General features: G+C 35.6%; 5 protein-coding genes and 1 pseudogene across 6 annotated transcripts; 2 read left to right on the forward strand and 4 right to left on the reverse strand.

Moving 5' to 3' along the window:
- Window positions 1-509: 509 nt before the first annotated feature.
- On the forward strand, window positions 510-3,230 carry LOC126685760 (putative serine/threonine-protein kinase-like protein CCR3). Its single transcript, XM_050379713.2, has one exon. The coding sequence runs from the start codon at window positions 723-725 to the stop codon at window positions 3,120-3,122; it is 2,400 nt and encodes a 799-aa protein (XP_050235670.1). The 5' UTR covers window positions 510-722; the 3' UTR covers window positions 3,123-3,230.
- A 441-nt stretch (window positions 3,231-3,671) lies between these two features.
- Window positions 3,672-6,082, reverse strand: LOC126686611 (phosphoinositide phospholipase C 6-like; annotated as a pseudogene).
- LOC126686831 (phosphoinositide phospholipase C 4-like) lies at window positions 6,039-10,230 on the reverse strand. Its single transcript, XM_050381091.2, has 8 exons — window positions 9,799-10,230; window positions 9,522-9,718; window positions 9,015-9,150; window positions 8,680-8,925; window positions 8,370-8,578; window positions 8,109-8,226; window positions 6,651-6,890; window positions 6,039-6,532 (listed from the first exon to the last, which is right to left on the reverse strand). The coding sequence occupies exons 1-8, from the start codon at window positions 10,129-10,131 to the stop codon at window positions 6,239-6,241; spliced, it is 1,773 nt and encodes a 590-aa protein (XP_050237048.1). The 5' UTR covers window positions 10,132-10,230; the 3' UTR covers window positions 6,039-6,238.
- Window positions 10,231-15,119: 4,889 nt separating this feature from the next.
- Window positions 15,120-16,479, reverse strand: LOC126653912 (probable pyridoxal 5'-phosphate synthase subunit PDX1). Its single transcript, XM_050347909.2, has one exon. It carries the CDS (start codon window positions 16,300-16,302, stop codon window positions 15,370-15,372), a length of 933 nt encoding a protein of 310 aa, XP_050203866.1. The 5' UTR covers window positions 16,303-16,479; the 3' UTR covers window positions 15,120-15,369.
- A 354-nt stretch (window positions 16,480-16,833) lies between these two features.
- Window positions 16,834-20,134, reverse strand: LOC126653960 (uncharacterized). 2 transcript variants are annotated; one of them, XM_050347965.2, is made up of 6 exons: window positions 19,868-20,131; window positions 19,210-19,793; window positions 18,912-19,101; window positions 18,736-18,800; window positions 18,027-18,237; window positions 16,834-17,554 (listed from the first exon to the last, which is right to left on the reverse strand). In XM_050347965.2, exons 1-6 carry the CDS (start codon window positions 19,964-19,966, stop codon window positions 17,222-17,224), a joined length of 1,482 nt encoding a protein of 493 aa, XP_050203922.1. In that variant the 5' UTR covers window positions 19,967-20,131; the 3' UTR covers window positions 16,834-17,221. The 2 variants fall into 2 exon arrangements, with proteins under 2 accessions (XP_050203922.1, XP_055962376.1); XM_056106401.1 differs by lacking the exon at window positions 16,834-17,554 and adding an exon at window positions 17,564-17,678 and having other exon boundaries at window positions 19,868-20,134.
- A 3,013-nt stretch (window positions 20,135-23,147) lies between these two features.
- LOC126687002 (peptidyl-prolyl cis-trans isomerase CYP19-4-like) lies at window positions 23,148-24,996 on the forward strand. Its single transcript, XM_050381346.2, has 7 exons — window positions 23,148-23,310; window positions 23,405-23,483; window positions 23,768-23,815; window positions 23,911-23,934; window positions 24,238-24,420; window positions 24,532-24,607; window positions 24,714-24,996. Exons 1-7 carry the CDS (start codon window positions 23,239-23,241, stop codon window positions 24,850-24,852), a joined length of 621 nt encoding a protein of 206 aa, XP_050237303.1. The 5' UTR covers window positions 23,148-23,238; the 3' UTR covers window positions 24,853-24,996.
- The last annotated feature ends 592 nt before the right edge of the window (window positions 24,997-25,588 follow it).

The raw sequence follows: 25,588 nt of genomic DNA on the forward strand, positions 1-25,588 counted from the left end.
CAGGTTTTGAAAGATCAACTACAATATTCTTTAAATTTGTTTTATAAAATAACGCTCGGAAGTGTCCGAAAATAACCCGAAAATAGTTAACGTAAATTACAATTCATTGGTTAAATAAAAAAAAATTTAAAAAAAATAAACTGATTGGGCAATTATTGCACAATCAGCTTCAAATGATTGGAGAGAGAGTAATTAACTCTCTCCCCAACTCTCTCCCCAATCATTGGGCTGATTCCCAATGATTGAGGATCAGGAACCAGCCCGCCACATGAGATGGCGGGCTGGTGCTAATTAGGGTGATTAAGCTAATCACCCTAATTAGCTACCAGCCCGCCATCTCATGTGGCGGGCTGGTTCTAAAAACCAGCAGCCCGCTATCTCAGATAGCAGACTGGGGGTGGGAGGCACAAACTTGGAATATTTGTGTCTATCAGACACAAATATGTCAAAAACCCCAATCATCACTCCACATCAGTCTTCTTATATGAATATCATTCATCTGAATGAGACTCAAGATATTAACACCTGCAGTCAGTTGTGAATTCTACTACCCAATCCTATGAAAATTAACAATGTCAACCCAATGATATGATGACTTTGTCTATGGGATGGGACCGCCTCTTCTTTGCCTAACCAAATATACTATTATTATTATTATTCATCGTGCTATTCATTTTTAATGAAGAACACTACTCCTCTGTCCTTTTCAACCTTCCTTTCAAATGACATTCACCTCCATTCTCTTCCTTATCATCCTCCACTTTGCTCCTCTTGTTCACAGTCTTGGCTCTTCCTCTACCATTGCTGCCACCTTTGCCACTGCTACTGTCTGTGGCATTGTCGCCGGCGAACCTACTCAGAGAATTCAATGCTACCGGAATGGCCACTTAATTTCAGTCCAGCCCAACGTTTCTTTCGAAGCTATCTCTGCAGGCTTCACCTTCTTCTGCGCCCTTCGCTCTGGAGGCTTCAGCGTTTTCTGCTGGGAGACACTATCCGCATCCAACTCCTCAAGCTTCCACCCCAGGCGCATCTACAACAGCAACACCGTCCGCTTAACTGATCTGGCTGTGGGAGATGATCAAGTTTGCGCACGAGAGGTCAACTCCGGTGAAGCCAAGTGCTGGCGAGGCAAAGACAGAGGTGGCTCTCTTTTTCCATTGCCTGGTGCGGCGTTTAAGTTCACTACGCTCACATCCGGCAGTGGGTTTACGTGTGGAATTCTGAGAAATAGTAACAAAGTTTATTGCTGGGGTATTAATGATGTGGGCGATGAGATTTGGAGACAGTTTGGTAACTTTACGATGTTAAATATAGTTGCTGGAAAATCCCATGCCTGTGGGTTGACCAGCAATGGAAGTCTGGTATGTAAAGGGAGAAATGAGGGGGGAGAATTGGACGTTCCTTTTAATTCAGCTTTTGAATTTTCAGGGCTTGCTCTAGCATCCGATTTCAGCTGTGCCATTGGCCAATCAAATGGATTGGTAAAATGCTGGGGAAGAGGTGCAGACAAATTTCTACTCAACGGCAACGTATCAGGAGAAGTTCCGTTCGAGCTAATAGTGGCTGGTATGGATTTCATGTGTGGGCTCAGCACAAGAAATTTGTCCATGATTTGTTGGGGACAGGGATGGTCTCAGTCTCATCATGCATTTAATCTTCCATTAGGAATGATGATCCCAGGTCCATGTGTTCAATCTTCATGCACCGCCTGTGGTCTCTATCCTAACTCTGAGCTTCTGTGCTATGGCTCTGGGAATATCTGCAAATCATGCCGGATTGAGCTTCCATTTGCTCTGCCGTTGCCCCCAACAATGCCACCGCCATCTCAGCCACTTCCTTCATCATTGCCCCAAAATAAGTACTCTTTGGCTTTTCTAGTTTTTGGATCGGTTGGTAGCTTTGCAGGCTTCTGCACCATTATTTATTGCTTATACAATTTACTGAAAATGAGAAGTAGAAATCAGAATCTTGTGCAGCCCTCTGCTACTAATGCCCATGAGACTGCAACTTCTGTGACTACATATGGCTCTACACCTGCTACACCGTCTCTGAAATCCTTTTCCGCTAGGCGTTATGGCTCGCGGAGATTGGGGAGCAGTTCAGGGACATTGGGGCGCCAGAGAAGTGAATCATCCTCTAAGCATTTGGAGAAAACCCAGGACTTTTTACTAGCAGAGCTGGTTGTAGCTACAAACAATTTTTCAGCACAAAGCAAGATTGGTGCCGGAAGCTTTGGCAGTGTTTACAAAGGCGTACTTGCAGATGGTCGGCTAGTGGCTATTAAAAGAGGAGAAAAAGTTAAGAAGATGAAGAAATTTCAGGAGAAGGAAAGCGCATTTGAATCAGAGCTAGCATTGTTGTCGCGGCTTCACCATAAGCACTTGGTAAATCTAATAGGTTTCTGCGAAGAGATGGATGAGAGGCTTTTGGTTTATGAGTTCATGAGCAATGGGTCGCTCCATGATCACTTGCACAGAAACAAGAGCAGCATTTTAAATTCCTGGAGAATGAGGATCAAAATTGCACTAGATGCTGCAAGAGGAATTGAGTATCTCCACAACTATGCAGTGCCACCTATTATTCACAGAGATATCAAGTCGTCCAACATACTGTTAGATGTAAATTTGACTGCTAAAGTATCCGATTTTGGGTTGTCACTAAAGGGGCCAGAGACGGATCGAGAATTCATGTCGGCCAAGGCAGCCGGAACTGTAGGATACATCGATCCCGAGTACTATGTAATGAACGTACTGACAGCAAAAAGTGATGTTTATGGGCTAGGAGTAGTGATGTTAGAGCTTTTGACGGGTAAGAAGGCTGTTTTCAAGAAGGAAGAAGAAGGCAGCGGTCCAATAGAAGTAGTGGAGTATGCGGCGCCGCTGATAGCTGCAGGGAAGATGCAGAGAGTGTTGGATAAAAGAGTGAGTCCGGCAGCGATTCAAGAAGTGGAGGCGGTAGAGATAATGGCCTACACTGCAGTGCATTGTGTAAATTTGGAGGGAAAAGAAAGGCCTAATATTATGGAGATTGTGGCTAATTTGGAAAGAGCAATAGGTTTGTGCGACGGGTCCCCTGGTAGAGTCTCCTCTAGTACATACTCCACCATTCCTTCAGATTGAAGTTTCTTTGTTTTGTTTTTCTGCTCAATATTCTTTTGGTAGCCACCATTAATACGATGGCCCCTATGTTATTTTTTTGGTATTAATTCATTATTTGTTTAAATTTTATCTTTCTTCTTGCATTAATCAGCAAAAGGTATAGTGAGCCCAGGCAACATGATTCTATGTAGTATGTAACGTAGTAATTGTTACAGCCAGGCTGCCTGTTCCCTAAAGAGCGATCAAAAAGTCCAAATGATTTGGTGAAAACATGTTTGTTTATGTATTAAATAAGTACAGCATTGGCATCAGCATGTGATTTTTAAACTTTTGAAAAATGAGAGAAAGCTAATAGTTGGTGACAGAATGGGATATGATAAATTAATACTGAGGCTGAGGCACGTCTCTCACAGGGGATTTGACTTTAAAACACCATTAATTTACATTGATGCGTTAATTACTTTGTTCCATCAATCTCAACTCAAGTAGGTATCGGATGAATTGTTAATTAACAATATAATGCAGAATGAGACTTTATCTTTTAAAAAAATGTTAGGCCACCGATAGGGATTTCCAGCAACAACATTTTTAATTAATAATGCTGACCATCAAGCCTTGTTTCTCAATTAATAATTGCAAGTTAGGACATTATAGTGCAACATAATATCTGGAGCATTAATTCAGCATCAAGTAACTTCAAACTCGATAAGAAGCCTTACATGCTTAAACTGCACTCCTTTACGATCGTGTAATGGAAGTGATCGTATCCCAGTTCTGATCTCTAAAACAGGCAAACAAGTTTGGCCTCCAAAGTCAGGATGTCCTGGTGGATCATACTCGTATACTTGAATCCAAAGAACAGCCAATTCATAACAGCTCAGTGGGAATACAAATTCCTCATTCCATTCCGGAAACCAGTCATCTTCAATAACTCTTGTTTTCCGCTTAGCCTTATCAGCTGCCACCCCAGCAACAGAGATCTGAAATAAACGGATCAATTATTCCTCAACTAACTAAAACATTGACATGTATAGATGTTGTTACCTTGACATAGAAGTCCGGGGAGCATAGATCAAAATGCATTTGGTGAAAATCCAAGTGCCACCCTTCCCCCATGTAATCTTTACCTGTTTATAACTAAAATTAAGATGAGTAGAGTAAGAATGAGTCTATATATTGCAACAGTCAATGCACCTTCAGAATGTCTTCGTGGGATGATAATGAGGTTCCAACAAGAAGCTAGGCTTTTTCAGATAACCACGCCCACCATTAACTCTAAAAATTCCCTGCATAACCCAAAGCCCAGAGCTGCTAGCCATACCCCTGCAGACAGAGAGGGAGAAGACAAAAGGTATGATGCATAATTACTGTTTGGGTGCATTGTTGCAATCTGATATGCACTTGTCTTCTATTCAAATCATTGTTTCTTCTAATGACCAGCCATCTAATTTACTGCCATTTTATATAAGACAATCAAGACAACTAACCTGCATATTAAACGCGACCATCTGAGTTCCATGCTTCCTCCCAACAAATGGATTATGATGAGACGAATCAAGTCGAATTCCTTTTGGTTATATTCTAAGGGAATTTCGCTGAGTGAACCTATTTAAAGAAGCAATTACTGTCTCTATGCTTGCTATGATAATTATTTTGCCGAGATAGTGTTTGATACTTCTTGTCATCAGTAAAGCAAATTCATATCTTGCGATGTAGATAGGCAGAATATGCGATCATAACATTTACCTAATTATTTCTTCTCCCTGCGTTCTTGCAGTTGCTCACTCAGACTCAGACGTCTTAACTTTGTCTGGATCAATGCTTAGCAAGTTTTCTGATGGACCTTTCGGCTTTCCTGCATGAATGGCTATAATGTTCCTATATCCAGAGTATGCCTTCTCTTCGTCTTCATCTGGTGCATGGTCTTGCTCACCTAGCTGCTCCTGTTTACCGAAACCCGAGCAGGCAATTATTTATACGGAAAGTCGAGAGCATTTAAAATAAGAACATGGTGCATCACATAGAATATTCTTTAATTAAAATCTGCAATTCTTGAATAGAACCTGCCTTCTCATCATCCGGTGTGTTTTTTCTTTGATGATTTTCTTGGCTTACAGTGAATCTCTTTCTCTGCTATTCTGAATTTCAAGATACTCTTTTGGGGGTTTAGTTGAAATCAAAACCTTTTCCTTCAATTGTTCTGGTGAAGGAAATCTGTCCAGTTGATCTGATTTGAGAGAGAAAAGCATATTTCCGAATTTTTTCTTGGCCATCTACAGGCAAAATGAATATTGATGAGCTTAAACTAAAGTTACACTCCTACAAAATACTGACTGGAAATCCATACTCACCACGGCCACTTTAGCCTGGAGATATGCAGTTAAATGATCTTCAAATGTAATCACAACAGGATATTCAGATGCCACAAAGGCATTGTCTTAAATAATATGCAAACTTTGATGAGATCCACCGGTGCAGTAAGTTCCCTACATTTTAATTTAGTGAAGTAACTTTAATTTGAATACTTGATGATTCATATTATCATTTGGTAGATATAATAATCTTGTATTTTAGTTCCTTTGGTGAAGCAAATTCTTTCCGAATAAAACAGTACATCTCCAAATGTCTCAATAATCATCTGCACGACAGCATTCAAACTGTAATTATTGCGAAAGAGTGGCAGTTAATATTCATGAAAGGAAAAAGAGAGAGAAAACGAGTACCTGAGCGGCTTTAGCTTGAAGGTTGTTAGTGAGGTGATCTTCAAGTGTTATAACTATCACTGGGTATGGAGATGCGGAGAAGGGTTGCTATTTAATGGATTTCAGACACTTGGTCAATTTCACAGGAGTTGTAAAAGTTCGAGTTTGATATACACTTCTAATTAAAAATGGATTTACAAAATTAAACTAGATAACAAAAGGTAAGCAAATAATCTTGACTCTGAAAAATTCATTTCCTAATACCAAAGAAAAGCACATTCAGATACTTGCTATGTGCAAACATGTAGGAAACAACTTCAAACCTTTCCTTTTTAAATTAATATGGAAATGGAAAAAAGAAGAGACTACATAGAAAATGCTTAGACATCAACAATCTCCGAAGAATTAACAATATTTACATACATGTTGATAGACTTAGACAAACTGGAAGCGCATGAGAAGCCTAGAGGAGTTTAATTTCTTTCCTTTGCGATCAAAAAGAGGAACTGCGTGAATTCCTGGTCTCAATTCAGAAACGGGGAAACAGATTTGCCCACCGAAATCATCCTTTTCGGACATATCATATTCATGAACTTCAATTCGAAGTAAAGCCAGTTCCGGAACAGTCAGCGGAAATGTAAACTCTTCACCCCAAACAGGTGTCCAGTTGTCCTCTATTATTTTGGTTCTCTCCATTTTCACATCAGCTGCCACTCCTGCTATTCCAACCTGCCATTTCAGTTACCAACAATCACATTGTGTTCTTTCATACACAATTGGCAATCAAAGCTTAGTATAGTAAGCAATAAGTTTTAATAACATATTAAGCATCAGAAATCCAACCTACCCTGGTATAAAAATCTGGCGGAGAATACAAATCAAAGTGAGTTGGTTTAAAATCCAAGTGCCATCCATCTCCCATATATACTTTCACTTTTAGAGTTTTCTTTACAGGTAATTTGGCTTTAGGATTGAACACTTCAGCATGTGGGCCCCTAGTCATCAGAAAATCAGGCTTCTTCACATAACCACAACCTCCATTAGCCCTAAACATTCCATGCATTAGCCAAAGAGCTCTACCATATCCCTGGAATATACAAATGATCAATTCCAGACCTCAGAAGCAAAAACGTTATGAGAAGGCATATCACAAATGACTACAGCTAAATCATCTGTAGAAGAACAAACAAGACGACTTCCACTGAAACAGCTACGAGAATTTAACTCAAGCTTACAAAACTTAGACAGTTAATTCTCTTCGGTTCTTCTTTTTGTCCTTTTTTTACTTGTAAACAGTACTAAGTTTCTAACTAATTGACTAATGATTTGTTTTATATTTATATCTTGCAGACTATTCTGACTTGTTTCTAATCACCCTCTGACCACCTTCAGCTGTAAATTAGTCACCTTTTCACTTGATCTTGACATATTGCATTATTTTGTTTTATTTTCTTGTTAAAAGGTAAAGCTGGACAACAGGGGGCAGTCCTCCCCATTTTTTAGAATCCACTAGCCGCATATTGTATTATTAGATACTCCATAATCTTTCTTTTTCTTATTCGCACGAGCTAATAACACAGCAACAAAGCATTCAAGTTTCAACCAATTTGAGAATGGAGACTATTTAACAATCAAGTAGCTTAAAATGAACACAACTACTGTGAAACCATATTTTTCATCTAAAGGTCCTTTGTTTCACCCATAGTTATTAAAGGAAGAAGAAGAAGAGATGACTGACGTGCGGCTGCTGTGTCTAGGGTTTGGAAAATTAGAATAGGTTAGGGAAAGAGAATAGAGGTCCCCTAATATTTTATTGGGCCTCCCTTAACCAGCCCAACACCTATATTATACATTGAAAGGCTTTAATCTATAATAAATGGGTTTTTTTTTAACATCAGTAATGGTTAAGTTATCAAATGACTCTTGTTTTTAGCAAAAAAAGCTAATTTAGCTTTCTAAATGTAAATTAAAAATATATTTAAGTTCATAAAATAAAGTTTAAACTATTAAATTAGTAAATAGAAAATAAAAATTATATAAATCAGTTGACTAGTAGAAATATATTTTAATTTAATTTTAATTGGTCGCCTTTTCTCCAAAAGGCTTTCGCCTCGCCCCACGCCTTGCGCCTCAGGCTTTTGGACCCTTGTCGCCTCGGGTCGCCTTTCGCCTTTAATAACTATGGACTTTCACCATTTTTATGTGGATTTGTCATTTAAGAAATAAGAAATACAAGAAGATGATGGCTAGATTGTCAATTTAAACTTCAAACCCAGCAAGTTTAACGAAGAAAGTTGAAACAAACCTGCATATTGAATGCAACCATTTGAGCTCCATGCATCCAAGCAATTAGTGGCTTATAGTTGGAAGAGTTCAATCGAGTGCCTTTAGGATAGACCCTTAAGATATTCTTCTGGGTGAACCTGAACACAGATTGAAACTAATTGGTTCAGTTCAGTTGTTGGAAATATTGAGCAAAATCAAGTAGAAAGGAAATTATCAAGCACACAAATATTTTAAGCATGATCTGAGCCAACTTGAACTAGGAAGATGAATGAATATTTACCTGATTACATCCATTCCATGATTTTCCGTAGCTTTTACTAGTACGTTCTCACTCAAACTAAGGCGTCTAACTTTATTGGGATCAACCTTTAGAGCCTCCTTTAACCCACCCTTGGGCTTTCCAGCATGAATGGTGATTAGACGCTTATATGCATCGACTCCCACATGGTTTAATTCATCATCACTGGCTTCACTTGAATCACTGTCACTCTGCAAGCAAATGACAAAAGATTTTTCAGTCGGTGGAATGTTTATATGTACTTGACATGCATGATGGCGCAAAAGAGGGAATAATTCATTTCCTAACGCACCATTTCACCTTCTTCTTGATCAGATACAAGGTCCGATAGCTCCTTCCCCCAGGAATCATCATCAGAATCATTATCTTTCTGAGATTTTTTTCCATTGCTCTTGAAACTTTTAGGCTTATGATACTTCTTGGGAGGTTTGGTCGAAATAATTATGCGATTCTTTAGATCTTCTGGAGAAGGCAACTCTTCCAAGCAATATTGGGATTCAGGATAATACAAGATGTCCCCGTACGTGTCAATGATCATCTAAAAGCAACAACATTGGTGATCAGTAAGTAAAGTGAGCAACAGAGAATGAGTGAATTTACAGCCAAATGGGGGAAGTAAAAAGTCACCTGAGCTACTTTAGCTTGAAGGTCCGGAGTAAGGTGGTCTTCGAGGGTTATTATAACGGGGTAAGGGGAGAATGAAAAGGCATACTGTTTGATGGATTTCAAGCATTTAAGGAGTCCCACAGGAGTAGTCAGAGTTCTGCATTCAGAAGTAGATGTGTCAATGAAGATCCAGAGATTAAGTTTCTAGGTTGAAAACATTTCTATCAATAAGGAGTTAGATTAATTTTGTGAAGTTGTCCTGTCCTGCATCTGAAGACTGAAGTTAGTTCTTATAGGGTGTAAACTAGAAATAGAACATGAAATCTTTTCTTTTAGGCCAAATTAATCCAAAAATCTGTTATATTAGCTGCAAATCATGCCTAGATTACTGATGAATGGCGAGAGAATGTATAAAGGTAAAAAAAGAATGGAATTGGAAAAGGGAAACATGAGGGTAGATTGAAGAGGCACAGAAGCAATAATAATAATAAATGGTTAGCTAAAGAGAGGCATGAATGAAGAGAAAACCTGCCATGAAGAACATCGATGTCATCTTTGGTAGAATTAGGCCACAAATCAAGCTCAATCACACGGACGCCTCTCTTGAGAGCATTAATGATGGGGACGTCACTGGAATCGCTGCTCAGCTGGTTGCCTGTTAGGTAAGAATTGTGGCCCGTATATATGAAATAATGGGACAGCGGTTTTGTCATGTCCTGGTATACCTGATCATCACCGCTCATTTCAGTATAACTTACTCCTCAGTCCTCTCTATGTCTAATGATTTCTTACTGATTAAACATACCTGGTTTTCTCGAATGGGAGGATTAAGATCTGGGGAGAACAAGTAATGGTGAAAATCGTCAAGAGTAAGAGTGTTGTTGTGTCTGATCATGTGTAACTTGTTACTGATGTGATGCCTCCTGTTGAGTATCTGCTCCACCAGCTTCTCTGCATCGGAGGAGCTGACGTCGCCGGAGCCCTGAACGTCGGCCAGAAAACGACGGAGGTGATCGGCGGTCATGTGGGAGGCAGCGTCAGTGTATTTAGTGAAAGCGTCCTTGACGTCGGGCGGTGGATCGGCCTCCATGACTTTGAACTTGCGAATGAAACACATACACATTCTGTAATTCCCCATTTTGATGTGGTGAAATTGTAGAGTTATCGTTAAATAAAAATGAAGAGAGGGAGACTTAAAAATTGTTGTTTAAGTAAAAGAAAATGAGATTATAGTTACTTATACACACATCTCTCCGTGTCTCTCATAGTATATTCAACGCCTCACCTTCCCGCTATTTTCTTTAATTACTCATCTACTCCTTTGCTTTACGCCTTTTGAGCTGTATATGAATTCAATATTACTCTATAATTTTCAATTCTATTAAAAATATTCCCAATTTGATTTTGGAACAAAAAAAGTAAAAAAAATATAATTTAATTTCAAGGCAATAAACTTATTTGATTCTTGTTCAAAAAATTAATAATTTAAAGGAATCACATTTGTAGATTTAAAACTTAGTTAAAGTAAGGACTAGATTATCATTTATAATACATTGACTAGATTATCATTTATAATACATTGAAGAAAAAAAAAAGAATGGTCGGAGATGTTCTAAGTATGTGTTATATTAACTTTCGAACATATTTATACATTTGAAAGATACTATATGATACTATAAGAATTGGAGTTTAATGTAACATGAGTGACGATATGGGTATTGAAAGTTGAAGAAATGTGAAACCAAACATCCTTTTGCTATTTTGGACTTATTATAAGCAAAACAAGTCGTTGCTTTTAGACCTTTGCATGTTGGAGTCGAACATTGATTTTATAAAATTAAAAAAACAATAAGTTAAGTTGTATGCAAAGGAACGATATTTTAAATGTGAAGGATTTTGTTTTGGTTTCTCAGACCTTCATATCTATAATTGCTTAGAGACGTTGATTAATTGTTTCTTATTTCCCTTGGTGCATTTATGAGCATCAAACGGTTTTTTCTACTTCATTGACACGGTTAATTTCATGGCTAAATGGGTTATACACGTCTAACCCGTTTAAACACGGTTAACTAGTTTTAATTAAATATTATTTAATTTTATAATTTAAATGTTATTAAATTTTTAATTTTAATTAAATTATTTATATTATATATAATTAAAATAGTATTTATCGCAAAATTTAGTAATAATTCTTTTAGTATTATATTTAATAAATTAAAAAAGTAGTTAAATTATTAAACGGGTTCAAACGTGTCACTTTAAACGGGTTGATTCATTGACACGTTTAGATAAACGTGTTTATACGTGTCGTGTCGTGTAACCCGTGTAATATCCGTGTCGTGTTTGGGTTTTGTAAATCAAACCCGATTAATAATCATGTCGTGTTCGTGTTTAGGCTAATCGTGTTCGTGTCTAAACGGGTTTGACCCGTTTATGACCCGCAGACACGAATTCCCAAGTCTAATTTCAGGGGGTGACTTCGTTTTTGGCATCTACACTTTAATAGTTTAATTATTTGGAGTTAGATTGTGGATCAAGTTTTAGTTTTAATATACTAGTAATTAAGTACGTACTTAATTAATGATTGAGAAATAATTACGAGACTTCTCATTGCAATTTGCATTAATATATATACGGGCACATGGGCAGCAGCTCATGAGTCACCTTCATCGTCTTATTCAATAGTAGTAAATTAAAAATGAGTTCAAATATAAATTAAAAAAACAAGAGGAAGAATAAGATGAGATCTCCATATATGGCTATATGCTATCAAACACGATTTTCACGTGATTTCTAAATACTTTTACGTATATATGGCATACATACATGGTCCATGAGATGAAACCAGTTTTAGATTTGGCCTACCATTGTCATTTTTCTTTTTGCATTCATTGCTTTGATTTTTACTAGTAATTAGGTGACACTAATACACCTAAGTCCAATTTGTTTTACTAACAAAATAACACCAAGTACTGATTCTTTTGTTAAACACTGGTTTCTCATTGGATTCATCTGCAAAAAATATCATATATATAAAGTACCTCTGTTTTATTTAGAAAATTATATTACTTTTGCACATGAATTAGACAATTATTAATATATATTTTTTCTTACCCTTATTAATAATGATTATTGTAAATTGTGTTTACAGTAATAGTCATTAATTTTAGAACAAATTAAAAGAGTAAAAAAAGAAAATTCTATATAAAATAACATTAACATGATATGCACCTCTTAGATATGCCATGCAAAATTGAGATATTTTTCTTCTTAAACGGAACAAGATGGAGTATTTTTTATTATTTGATCCTTAAATGTGTACTTTGTATAATTAATCATAATTTCCACTACTTTAATTAATAATGTAGAGTATAAAGAATAACGAAGATTGAAGAAAATTATGATCAATTACATCTATTAATAACGTTTCTTGCTTTAAATTTATAATTAGTCATTAATTATATTATAAATTAATATAAAATAAGAAATAATTAATAAAGTACGATATTGTTGCTGTACTTATTTTCGGTCCAAAATAATCTAAATAAAAAATATCAAAAGAAACACTACAAGCTATGATATTTATTTATTTTTATTTATAATTAATAAATAATATTACTATTAATATATTTAGATTTAGATTTAGATTTAGATTACTTTGGACTGAAAATAAGTTAAACTACTATATCATACTTTATTTATGTCAATTAAGTAATTCAACTAATTTTACTAACAAAACTGTACATTATTCTGCTAAAAATCCATACTCTATGATAGGGGTGGGCAAAAAACCCGGTCAAACCGCAAAACCGAACCGAAACCGTAAAACCGAACCGGAAAATATGGTTAACCGGTCCAAGAATTTAGGTTTAGATTTTGATTTTTGATTTTTATGGTTAATGGTTTAGGTTTAGGTTTTGGAATTTTAAAAACCGCGGTTAATCGGTTAACCGGTTTATAAATAATATATATTTTTATAGATTATATATATATACATACATATGTTTTTAATTATTCAAATAAAATATATTTTACATCTACACATATAAAAATTCTAAACAAAAAAAATATTTAAAAAATATTTTATTTATCAATATATTTTTATTTTAGGAGTATATATATATATAAAGAACTTTATTTTTCTTAATAAAATATTTATATACCTAATTGAAATAGGAATAAATAAAATTTATATTTTAATAATTAAATAGAATAAAAATTAAAGTTTAATTATTAGAATATATTTAAAATTTTATCTATAAATTTTATTTTATTTTATATCTAATTTTTTTAATGGTTTCATGGTTAAAAACCGCAAAACCGAAAAACCGAACCGTTTTAAATGGTTAACCGATTTAATGGTTAACCGTTTAAAATTTTAGGTTTAAGTTTTTAATTTTAAAAACCGAACTACTATGGACCGGTTTACATATTAACCTCGTGGACCGGTTAACCGGTCCATGCCCACCCCTACTCTATGATGTAAATTCTTTTACATGACCCTTCAAGTAAAATGTGGAAACCATGAGTTAGTTAAATGAACTTATCACCTTAATTAGTCCTTTAAATGTAATCTCTCTGCAGCTGATCTACAAACATAAGACCTATCCGTCTAATTATCATACAAGTAGTGGTGCTTGACAAGTTTTGTTTTTGGCTTTTTCTCATGTATCTACCAAGTTTGTAACATAGTATTTGTTTTATAGGGATTGGAATAAAACCTGCCAAAGGTGGTGCTGGGATAACATGCAATGTGATTATATAACTAACATCCAACTTGAACAATGATGTTCAAATCTTGGGACAGAAAAAAAAAAGTTCACTTTATATGGTATATATGTATATTTTACATGTCTACGAACAAGATTAACCAGAAAAGTTATCAATCAAAGGGAAATAAAAACCTTTAAAGTTAAAAGGATTAAGGAATTCAACCACACAATCAGTGCAAGCATACCAAAGTATTGGGTTAAAGGAAAAAAGAGAGAGATTGATAGAAGACAAATTACATGGCAAAAGTGAGTGTATGGATGTTAATTTGATTAAAGATTTCTGGCAAAGGCCATTCTTTTCCACAAATATAGACTTTAATGGACCACATATGAGGTGAGATGAGAAACTATTAGTTTGGACATTCTTGTCCACAAATATAGACTTGAATTATTTCAACCTTAATTAGAAACTAGTTTGGACTACACTGCATTATATTTATGGACAGAATTTAATGATACAGAATCGTCATACCACATCCATCACCCATGCCACTAACCCAACAACTTTACATCTATCTAAGCCATGGAACTTGAAGCAGTATGGGATTAGCCCAAAACTGAACTCCAACCTAATTTTGGGTCCACATGGTCCAAGAGCAATAAAACAATATGATCACAAAATTCAAAATGCAGATCACCCTAAACGGGAAAGAATACTTCCAAACAATAATGCTTTGTGTCCGATGACTACCCAACATGTATACAAAATACACAACATTTTAATGAAGAAAGAAACAGAGGCACATAAGTTCTCTTAAACAAAAGAGTTTAAGTTGGTGGTGAATGCAACTCAGCTCTAGTTCAAAAAGAATCAATCATCACTACAAATGGTGATTAATGCATCTTATCTTTGATAAAAATGAATGCAAGGCTTTCGATCACCAACTTTTGGGAAGAGATCATTTACACTGAAATATTCAACCAGCTAGCAAGGCTATCAAAAGACCAGAAATAGTTGAAATAGACTCTAACTACAATATAAAAATTAAACACGCCGACACGGTCCTGTTTTCTATTCATAGAATCAGGTTGCTTAGCAAAGGAGAGGAAGGAGAGATGCACATAACATGAAACACAGAATAAGAATTCATGTTCTATTCTATACTTCAAATTTACAATGCTTATAAGCCATAATAATCACAACACAAAGATAGACAATTTCGTAATTAAAGGAGCCAATAGCATCAATGACGACTGAAGCTAAAAGAAAATAACAGCAGCCAACAAGATAACAGAACAACTTAACACCATGAACTTTAAAAAACCAAGAGTATCAACTGTCTGAACATGTAAGAATAGAATTATAACAATATGCAAGTAGTTAAGGAGCAACGGGTTAAGCTTAAATGATTAATGGAGAGAGCAATCAATAATTATTATATAAATGTAAATCTGCATCAAACTTCACTGTTTCCACCAAGAAGAAGAATACATGAAACAAAAACCCTCAATTATTTCTAAGGTTACAGAATGGAACCAATGATATACGTAAGCTAGGCAATGCAGCTTCTAAAACACATATACTAATTATCTGTAAACTTGAACAGCGCAACAATAATAGCAAGACGGGTACAAAATCCAGCATTTGAATTGGGAAACTGTAACTACTCAGAGCGATTGGCATACCTTTCAACCTTATCATCATTAAGATTGATACCAACCATAGCTTCACCGAGTCCACAACTGACCTCCGCAAGCACATCAGGGTCACTATAATGGGTAACAGCCTGAACAATAGCACGAGCTCTTCTTGCAGGATCACCGCTCTTAAAGACACCAGAGCCGACAAAGACGCCATCACAGCCGAGCTGCATCATCATAGCAGCATCAGCAGGAGTAGCTACTCCTCCCGCTGCGAATTGGACGACGGGAAGCCTTCCTAACTGCTTAGTCTGCATAACCAAATCATAAGGAGCAGCAATTTTCTTAGCAAAAGTGAAGACCTCGTCATCATCCATATTCCTCAACACTCTAATGTCCCCCATCACAGACCTCACATGTCTAACTGCCTCCACGATGTTTCCGGTGCCGGCTTCCCCTTTGGTGCGAATCATAGCGGCTCCTTCCCGGATTCTGCGCAGGGCCTCGCCTAGATTCCTGCAACCGCAAACAAAAGGCACCCGGAAATTATGTTTGTTGATATGGTTATCTTCATCGGCTAGGGTAAGGACTTCGCTTTCATCGATGTAATCGATGCCTATTGCTTCTAGAATCTGTGCCTCCACGAAATGGCCGATTCGGGCTTTGGCCATGACGGGAATGCTGACTGCCTGCTTGATTTCTTTGATGAGTTGAGGGTCGCTCATGCGAGCAACGCCGCCTTGAGCGCGGATATCGGCGGGGACGCGCTCCAAGGCCATAACAGCGCAGGCTCCGGCTTCTTCAGCGATGCGGGCTTGTTCGGCATTAACGACGTCCATGATAACGCCGCCGCGGAGCATCTGTGCGAGGCCGACCTTGACGGAGAAGGTGGATTTCTTAGTGGTATCGTAGAGAGTGCCATTGCCGTAGACGGTAACTACTCCGGTATCTGCCATATTTTGGATTTGAATTACAGAGAGAAAAGAGTGGGTGGCTAGGGATTTCTTTTTATTTCCTTTTCCTTTTTGGCATCACATCTTTTATTACTCTCTTACCTTTATAATTGCTTCTCTTTTAATCATCAAATTACTATCTAATTATCCGGGAAAAAGTACAGGTTATTTTTTTGGCAAATTGAATATATCTACCTACAACTCTACTGTTTTTGCTAGATATTCACGATTTTGTTAGTTTGGTCCATTATTTATTTAACTTGATATACAATCTCGCGTCATATCAGTTCCAAACAAATATGGTAGGAGTAATTCGCCTCATTATGTATTTGAACGTCTCAAGGTTTATACTTGATGTTTGTAGAAGTTTTTAATAAAAGGAACAATTCGAGGGGTTTTGAAAGTTCGTATATTGTTTGAGTTTCATTATCTTTCAATTAATTATAGAACTCATATAATACCATAAACCACAAAAAAAAAATCCCTCAACGTTACAATTTATTCTCTTTGGTCCATTGTAGTGACTCATCGTCGTAGTAAAAGATTGTCTTTCGACTTTCATTGCTCCTACCAATTCCATTCTCATTTACAACTTTACAAATATGTGCATGTGCACATCTAAGTTCATCAATTTTCTGCAGTTGAATTTGCTATATAAAACATACGTATACAAGAAAATTAAAGAAACAATTGAATCAATGTAGATCCTAACGGTTCGTATTTGAGTTCTCGTACTTGGGTGCTGACAATATTCGATTATTGGGTATTTCATATAACAACTCCCTCAAGATGAATAGTGAAGTCTTATATACGAATGATAGTCCATGTCATTCTGGCTCTTCAACTCCTTTTGTCAAGGTAAAAACTATAAGCAACTTCTCTATGTGCCTGCAAACTTATGTACCATACAACTTGGAGGTCTTCACACTTTCACATTCTCCATTTTTCTCACATCCTCTATGACTCTCTGTTTCTCTTGTAACCAACTCCTGATTAAACTCTCATCAGCAGCCTGCAGATCGCATGGTGGCTTTGAAGAACGGAATGCTGTTGTCTTTTCAAGGAATTGCTTCTGTTTTGGGTCAGCCAAACAGAGCAGGGAGTCCACACACACTTCATTTGCAGAAGATGGTGGGGCAGGCTTAAAGTCTTGCAGCTTCGAGTACTCTTTTATGAGGTGGAACATGTACTCATAAACTCCATCCAAGCTTAAGCTCTCCATAAAATTCTGTCCTGCTTTTCCGATTGCCTGAGCCTGCTCCTCAAATTGCAGGGCATTCAGAATTTAATATTTACAGAAAAAGAAAAAAACTATATATCTGTGCTGTAGCTAGTCCATGCTCGTGTACAAATGACAAATCTAATAGGATGGTCAGTTTCTGCAATGTATTAAACAGTAATCAGTTGCTCGAAAAGAATTACATGTCAATTGCTGACTAGTTTTTTTGAAATCCATTTTATTTGGCTTGGTGAAGCAGGGCATAACCAGTTTGTCAAGGGAACCAATATATGCAGTTGCAACTTGCAACCACAATCAGAGGTTCACATCAAACTAAGAACAAAACCAAACACACAGAAACTAATTATTATAATCACTACAACTGCAACAATTTAATGTTTCAGATGAAATTAGAAATCTGAAACCCAATTTAGGCAAGATAAAGATCTAAACACAGCAATAGAGTTAATCCTAATTATGAAGTAAAAGAGGTACAAGTTGAACATACCTCAGATGGATTAACGTTGCCCCTGTCAACAGCAAACTTTATAGACTGGCATAACTCATCAGAAGAGACAGGCCAATAATTTGTTAAAGGGATAAGGCCACGGCTAAAGAAATCTTCATACTGTGGCGAAATTATGAGTGCAAGCGAACCACAAGATATGATATATTTCAAGCTCACGGACCAGGCAAAGCCTTCAGCATAAATTTTATACCTACATGATGTGGATGGGAGCAGAAATAAAGAAGAAGATAATCAGATAAAAAATTAATGCACCTACTTGATTAGAAGAAAAAAGTTTCATAAATTACAGGAAATTTATGAGGTGCTAAACTCAACATCTGTCAATCTTAAGAACTAACAAGGAATATTTGCAATGAGTAGAATAATTATTTTTATCTCTGAAACAAATACATCTTTGTAAAGGAATGACAAGGTGGACAGCACAAGCTCATTTGAGGTAGTGCTTGCAACAGGCAGTTAATAAAAATGATGCAGATCAAACATGAACTATTTTGCTAATGGGATTTTGATGAAATAAAATACTGAGTTTGGAGCAATAGCACTGAATATAAAGTAGAATAGGTAGATTGCCTTTTTATGCAGAAAGCAAATCTGGAAAGTATACATACATGTAAACAAAATGCTCATGCAATTTTATGGACATCCTCATGGAATATTACATCCTATCATAAGGGAGAGTTATTCTCACCTGTAATCACACTGATTTGCTAGTTTGGATTTCTCAAAACCACCCTGTGCTTCTTCGCCCCAGTCCTGGAACACAACAAAGAGTAAGCATAAAAAACATATTTATGAGGAAACAGGTTTCTCATATTGACAACTCAAGAGTAGGAAAAACATTTGACATCGTAATGCAAATGAGACCTGCCGCATGATATGTGCCCCCCATTTTCTAGAGTGATTGCATTGCATTAATTCTGTACGAATAGGAGAAAGAACGTCTGGATTTCCTTTCCAATATGCGCGAGGCAATTTCCTGGACCAACTTTTGGATTGAGAACCTCGTTTAATGTCTGGAAATTCTTCATTCCAAGGTCTTATATTTATCTCGGGCCTGCAAATGAGTCCATCAACATGCAGAAATTCATATTAATTTTAACAAACAACAACCAATGTTTTCAACATAGGGACACTAATGATAATAAAAGTGAAGCAGTCTTACCAGCCCCAGAAGGACCAATCAGGAAATGGAATGTCAAAATGATTTTGAGTAGTACAATAGCGAAAGACAGGCAAAGGCATGGAGCTATGCTCAGTCCTGTTAAGAACGGGTCTATCCATACAATCAAACATAATATCAACATCAGGTACCATTCCAGGATACCTATTCAGCAGCTGCAATAATCCCCATATGGTAAACATCATCCTGCTCTGCACACAAGCATAATAAAGATCCAAATACAATCTCCCCCCGTAAATCACAACGCGAAAAGCCGCAAACTTCTTGGCCTCCATTATATGCTTCTTGGTTATTCCCGTATGTATCCATGGGTCAAGATCATGATGAATAAACCTAAAAAAATCAGGACATACAGCATTCGCCGCCTGAGAAGAGGAATAGGAAGGATGTTGTTGGGGGGAGGTAGTGTTGGTATATGGGCAAGTAAGATAGGAACATTGTAAAATTTTGTAAGTTCTCGCTTGGCGGGTTTCTTCGTCGAACGTCTTGGGAGGGAAAATGTGCCATGGTGTTGGGTCTAAGTTGTGACCTGCGACAGTTTTAGTTCTGGAGGCGAAACTATCTACCTGTTCGACGAAATTCCTCAGTGAACAATTTATAAATGAAAATCAAAAATGTAAATGATAAACGTACGTGATACCTGGTAGAGGAAAAGAAGGGTAAGGGAGATTAAGCCGATGAGACAAGGAAAGAGGTAAGGGGGTACGCGAGCAGCTGCTTTCCTGTGTGGTGCGGACATTGAAGAACAATTGGTGGTCAGCTTGTTAGTAATGTTGGATTGGCTTGGCGGGCATTATGTATACTTTTCGGCTATGCCCTTTTTTTTGCCTTGTTTTTCTGTTCAATAATGGTTCTTTCTTGCTTTGACTTCTCTTTCTAATTTAGACTTCTCTAATCTTTCAAATTAACCTCCCACTATCGGAAAGTTTTTTTCTTATATATACATAATTCAAGCAAAGGTTTGTTATAAGATTTAAGGGAAAATTATCTGATACGACCGTTGCGTCATATTATTTATATGCAACAAACTAATTGTGTGTTCGCCATGTAAAATTTTTAGTATTTAAAAAAATAAGCAATAATTAAAAAAATTTATATCACAAATGTTCATTTATTTGTTTTAAATATGGCATGACACAACCAGTACGTAATATAAACAATCAGATTTAAATGACAATTTTTCATATAAACTTTAAAAGTGGCGGTCACTACGCATAAATTTTAATTTTATAGTTAATTTAATATATTATTTTTTTATCAATTAAATTTTTTTTTTTGCACTTCATCCAGCGCGCATTGTTTTTAGATTTGAATGACCATTTACCCTCTTAATTAACATATATTTTAATTTTATAGTCAGTTGGCATGATATATTTAAAATAATTAAAATTTAAAAATAAGTTATCATATACTTATTGATGGTTTATCAACAACAGATTAGATCTTACTTTAGACCTAATATGTCAAAATGAGTCGGATCGGTTGAGTCCGACTACACTCTAATGCCTAAATCAATTATCTTGTGATGGAAGATAATTGAAGTAATAAAAAGAATGAATAAGGGTTTATCTCTTGATTTAGATCTCTATGTATAAAGTTACATTTTAGTATTTTTTTTTTTTCAAACGATAGAGTCGATTATGAAGATTCAACTTACAAAACGTGAAAGTCATATAACAATGGATCCATATATGATCTTTCAAATATTAAAATAAAATAATAGGAAACAATAAGATACAAGCAAAAAATAATCGAAAAAAAGAAAATTCTAAACATAAATCCCCAAACTTTAACACAACGATTCCGTTGAGAGGGTGTGTCGATATTTTCTTTTTCCGATCTTCCATTCAATCCGCTTGATCCTTTGAAACCTACTATTTCCGATCTTCGATCTTCATCTTCATTTAAACTCTAAAAAGATAGATCCATACCCTTTTAATTTCTTAGATCTACAAGTCTTTAAAAGTTAAAGCTCAAACAAACACTAAAATTTCTTATGAGATCTAAGAAATCTAAGCAAAGAAGGTATAAAAGACCTTAACTTTATTCCAACAAGAGAATCAATAAGACCCAAATCAAAATTTTGACTTTAAACTAAGATTTATTGAAGTAAAACAAGTAGATCTATAATAATTAGTAATATGGGCGGAGAGAGAATGATTTTCCGGTTAACCGGAAATCATTCTCTCCCACCCTCTAAAAGATGAAGAAGAAGAGACCTTTTCTTAGAGAGAAGTGAGAGCAAAAATTGTAGAGAGAGAGAGTTTCCACTGTGATTGAATTATCATTTTAGTATTTGACTTGCAGCCATCTTCGTGGTCTTTATATTCTATTAGAACTCATTTCAAATTGTTATCATATCAATCCCTGATTTGTAAGCATTGAGTATAAATTCAGATAAATTTTTTTATCCATCCGAATATTAATGAACAAAGGGTTAACGCGCCGCCTGAACTTGTGACACGGAGTCATCTAATCCAATTTATATTTTTTTGAGCAACTAACCCCAAAACTCTTCATTTTTAGGTCAAATAACCCCATAATTGTATTTTTAAAATGCGTAAAATACAAATCGGAAGTGAGAGATGCAAAAATGTAATTAAATACTTCTCTAATTATTGCGATAATCAGGTTTTTTAATAAAAATATAAATTATTGGGTTATTTGACCAAAAATGGAGAGTTTTGGGATTAGTTGCTCAAAAAAGTATAAATTGAGTTAGATGACCTCGTGTCACAAGTTCAGGGGGCGCGTTCACCCTTTGTTCGAATATTAATCAAGTTATGACGATCGGTTCAACCTGTGACTGGTTTGTTTGGATATCTATATATCCCTCATTAGTCTCTTTCTTTTTAATTTTTTTTAATTATTTATGATTGTTTATCTTGGTTTGCTAGTCTTTTTATTATGAAGTGGACTAAATGCCTTTATGTATGCTTAGTGTAATAAATTATATAGTGAAACTAATTTGCTTTAGCAAATAACAATCAAACTTTTTTAGTAGAAGTTTTGGCTCCATTTAGTTTGGTGGATTTTGGAGGAATAAGATTCATACATTTTATAAAAGTTAATCGTTTAGATGTCATAGAAATCTATAAATTATAATAATTCTCCATTCTTCAGAATTTACATTTAATTTTCCATCTCTTAAACGGACAAGTTGAAAATTATAATTTTTAATAATAAAAGGGATTATGTTGTAGTTTAAATATATCAAATATATCTCTACAATTCTAGGGATTTTATATTCAATCAAAACCATGAAATCTATAAATCTATTATTTTATATTTATAGATTTAAATTTCATGAATTTTAAATTCTTAAAGCAAACAGTGTCTTTAAGTCAAATATTTTAATTTATTATTTTTAATGGTTTTTGACATCACTTTCACTTTATCCAATATAAAAATTGATAACAATTTTTTTAAAAAAATTAATTACAATTTCAAAACAATAATTAATTTATCCATAATATGAATTAATTATATTTACATTAAAAATATTATTAGAAGTTAATAGAAAATAACCACTCTAACTTTTATTTTTTAATTGTTGCCTATTTTTATGGAACGGGGAGAGTGTTTATTATTTATCTATGAATTATTAAATTAACCCAGATATATTAAATTAATTTTTAAAATTTTCTTGCTATCAATGTTTTTAAAATATTATAGATCATAAGTTTTTATGAGTATAAAATTAAAGACTATTAATGGAGTATTTCTTATTTAATCACGTCATTCTATGAGTATTGAGGCATCGAAAATGGATTCCGTTGGGCCTGATTTGGTTGGTCTTGGTCCTAGTGAAAATCAGGCCCATCTACTTTCGCACTTGTAGTTTCAGCCAAGCATCTCCACGTTCACCGGACCAATGAGGTTGAACTAAAGTATCACAGAAGCCACGCGGGTGAATCTGATTGGATGCATAATGCTTAATATAAATTTATCAGTCAGCCTGAGAGTGAAATAAGCAATAGGTAAAGTGAAGTGATCAGTAGGAAAAAGAAGATGGATCGTGGGAGGTCGATTACTCTATCTGTGCTTTTTCTGTTCATCTGTGGATCCATAACTCTTATCCAGGTACCTTCCATTTTCATATATCTTGCCTTTTCTTTTTATAGATCTAAGCTGTCTTTGGATCAATTTATGAAATATTCAATCTCTTATTTTATAGGCGAAGAGTTCGAAGGAAGATTTGAAAGAGATAACCCATAAGGTGTATTTCGATGTTGATATTGCCGGAAAACCTGCCGGTACGTTTTACTCCCTTTTATCATTGCTTTTCTTCTTCCATTCATTTTGCTTCTATATATATAGCATTACGAGTTATCCCTCATGGCTTTACCAATCCCAAGCCATTTATATATTTTACATTCATATAATTTGCTCTGTGCACTTCAGATTTCAATATTAGCTCTTTCGATTCTATCATTTCATCTCTATCATCTAGCTAAACAAAAATTGTGGAAGCAAGCAATGCTGTCTTACTTTCTTTTCTCTCTTTGTCCTAAAATGTTGCAACTAAACCTATCTTCAGGTCGCATTGTCATGGGTCTCTTTGGGAAGGCTGTTCCTAAAACAGCAGGTATGATAATAATGCGCACACTGAATTCCAAATGTTGCTTCCTTTTATGCTTGATTCAACAGTGTTTTTAATGAGTGTTATGTTCCGTTTCGCAGAAAACTTCCGTGCACTCTGTACTGGTAAGCAGTTCCTTCTTTACTTGTGATTTGACATGAATCTCGTGTTCCCACCGTACTTTATATTAGGTTTTCTTTGTGCTTCAAGTAATTGCATTTAGAAGTTTCAATCTTCTAAGAAAGAGATTGAGAGAATATCTGAAGTGAACTTTACATGGGCTTTACATTTGAAGAGTTCAAAGATAATATTGGAGTAATGTTAATTCTTCATTTAATGACATCTTGAATGTGATCTAGTCTCTAGTTTTGAGAGTTTATAACTTTGTAAAAACATTTATTGAGTCACATCATTAATTTCTACTTCAGGCGAAAAGGGTGTTGGTAAGAGTGGGAAACCACTTCATTACAAGGGGAGCACATTCCACAGAATTATTCCCAGTTTTATGATCCAAGGAGGTGATTTTACACTTGGTGATGGAAGAGGTGGTGAATCAATTTATGGAGAGAAGTTTGCTGATGAGAATTTTAAGCTCAAGCATACTGGACCAGGTAGAATTGACATTTTCTTATTTAAGTGACTTAGATAGCCGACTTTCTGGAAACAATAAACATAACTATCGAGATAGGGTATGTAATAAACTGAAAATTGTTTCTTGACAGGTTTTTTATCGATGGCAAATGCTGGTTCTGACACAAATGGTTCACAATTTTTCATCACAACTGTGACAACTAGCTGGTATTTGCAAGTTCATGTTATTAAGATTTGATGTCCAATGGTGCTCATATAAAGCCTCCTATGAGTTTCAGAGTTGTTACCTAACTGAATTTCTGAAATTGCACAGGTTGGATGGCAGACATGTTGTATTTGGAAAGGTTCTTTCTGGGATGGATGTAGTTTACAAGATGGAAGCTGAAGGAAAGCAGAGTGGCACCCCTAAGAGCAAGGTTGTGATTGCAGACAGTGGCGAACTCCCGCTGTAATTGGCTCCTTTTGCTCTTGTTTTTTTAATGTAACTGATTAAATTTATGTTTTTCCTTTTTTCCGGCAAATACTTTTTTAGTTCTGTTGGTTAGTGCCAGAAATTAGCTATCATAATGAATGAAGAAAGAATTATCTATCATAAAGTGATGTGGTGAAGGTTATTCATTAGACTTGCTTAGCCTGCGTTATAGATTTTCCACGCAGTGAAGCGCCAAACCGCTTTGACTGAACAATCTTCGGACTAGTTAAACTAGAATTACCCCGTAATTAGAAATCCTCAAACACACTTTGGGAAGGTATTGAAGGAGCACGTTTTGTGTAAAGCACTTATATTGAGTGCTTTCTTTAGTAATTTTATTGGTGTAAAAAAGCTATTTAGGTTCACTTGTTGGGTGCCTTCACTAAGGTCTTGAGATCATAGGCAATATAGGTTGAGCTATGCTGGTTAGTGGTTAGAGTTGGGCAGCTATTAATTTTGTATGTATTGTTATTAGTATTGCCCCTATAGCTTAGATTGATTAGTATTCGTTTTCCATCACTTATTCTTCTTCTTTCACTGGTTCTCTTTCCACCCTAGCTGGTGCTGCTACTGCTACTGTTGCAGCCGGTGCGGTGAAATTGGTTTCCACGTTGCCATTTCTACGTTCCCTGGCTCCCTTCTGATGATAAATTAGTAGGAGCAACATTGTTTTTCAGCCACTTGTCCTATAGGCCAAATATTAACATCCAATTAGA

This window comes from Mercurialis annua, linkage group LG6, assembly GCF_937616625.2.
Source record: "Mercurialis annua linkage group LG6, ddMerAnnu1.2, whole genome shotgun sequence".
Classification (NCBI taxonomy): Eukaryota; Viridiplantae; Streptophyta; class Magnoliopsida; order Malpighiales; family Euphorbiaceae; genus Mercurialis; species Mercurialis annua.

Coding starts and splice junctions, on each gene's coding strand:
- LOC126653912 (XM_050347909.2), bottom strand. CDS start 16,302: ATGGCAGATACCGGAGTAGTTACCGTCTACGGCAATGGCACTCTCTAC.
- LOC126685760 (XM_050379713.2), top strand. CDS start 723: ATGACATTCACCTCCATTCTCTTCCTTATCATCCTCCACTTTGCTCCT.
- LOC126686831 (XM_050381091.2), bottom strand. CDS start 10,131: ATGGGGAATTACAGAATGTGTATGTGTTTCATTCGCAAGTTCAAAGTC. Junction 9,719..9,798: donor CTCCCATTCGAGAAAACCAG/GTATGTTTAATC, acceptor GGTGATGATCAG/GTATACCAGGACATGACAAA. Junction 6,891..8,108: donor TGGTTGCATTCAATATGCAG/GTTTGTTTCAAC, acceptor TGTATATTCCAG/GGATATGGTAGAGCTCTTTG.
- LOC126653960 (XM_050347965.2), bottom strand. CDS start 19,966: ATGTCCGCACCACACAGGAAAGCAGCTGCTCGCGTACCCCCTTACCTC. Junction 19,794..19,867: donor CCCTTCTTTTCCTCTACCAG/GTATCACGTACG, acceptor TTCGTCGAACAG/GTAGATAGTTTCGCCTCCAG. Junction 18,801..18,911: donor GGGCACATATCATGCGGCAG/GTCTCATTTGCA, acceptor GTTGTGTTCCAG/GACTGGGGCGAAGAAGCACA.
- LOC126687002 (XM_050381346.2), top strand. CDS start 23,239: ATGGATCGTGGGAGGTCGATTACTCTATCTGTGCTTTTTCTGTTCATC. Junction 23,816..23,910: donor GGCTGTTCCTAAAACAGCAG/GTATGATAATAA, acceptor TCCGTTTCGCAG/AAAACTTCCGTGCACTCTGT. Junction 23,935..24,237: donor CTTCCGTGCACTCTGTACTG/GTAAGCAGTTCC, acceptor TTTCTACTTCAG/GCGAAAAGGGTGTTGGTAAG.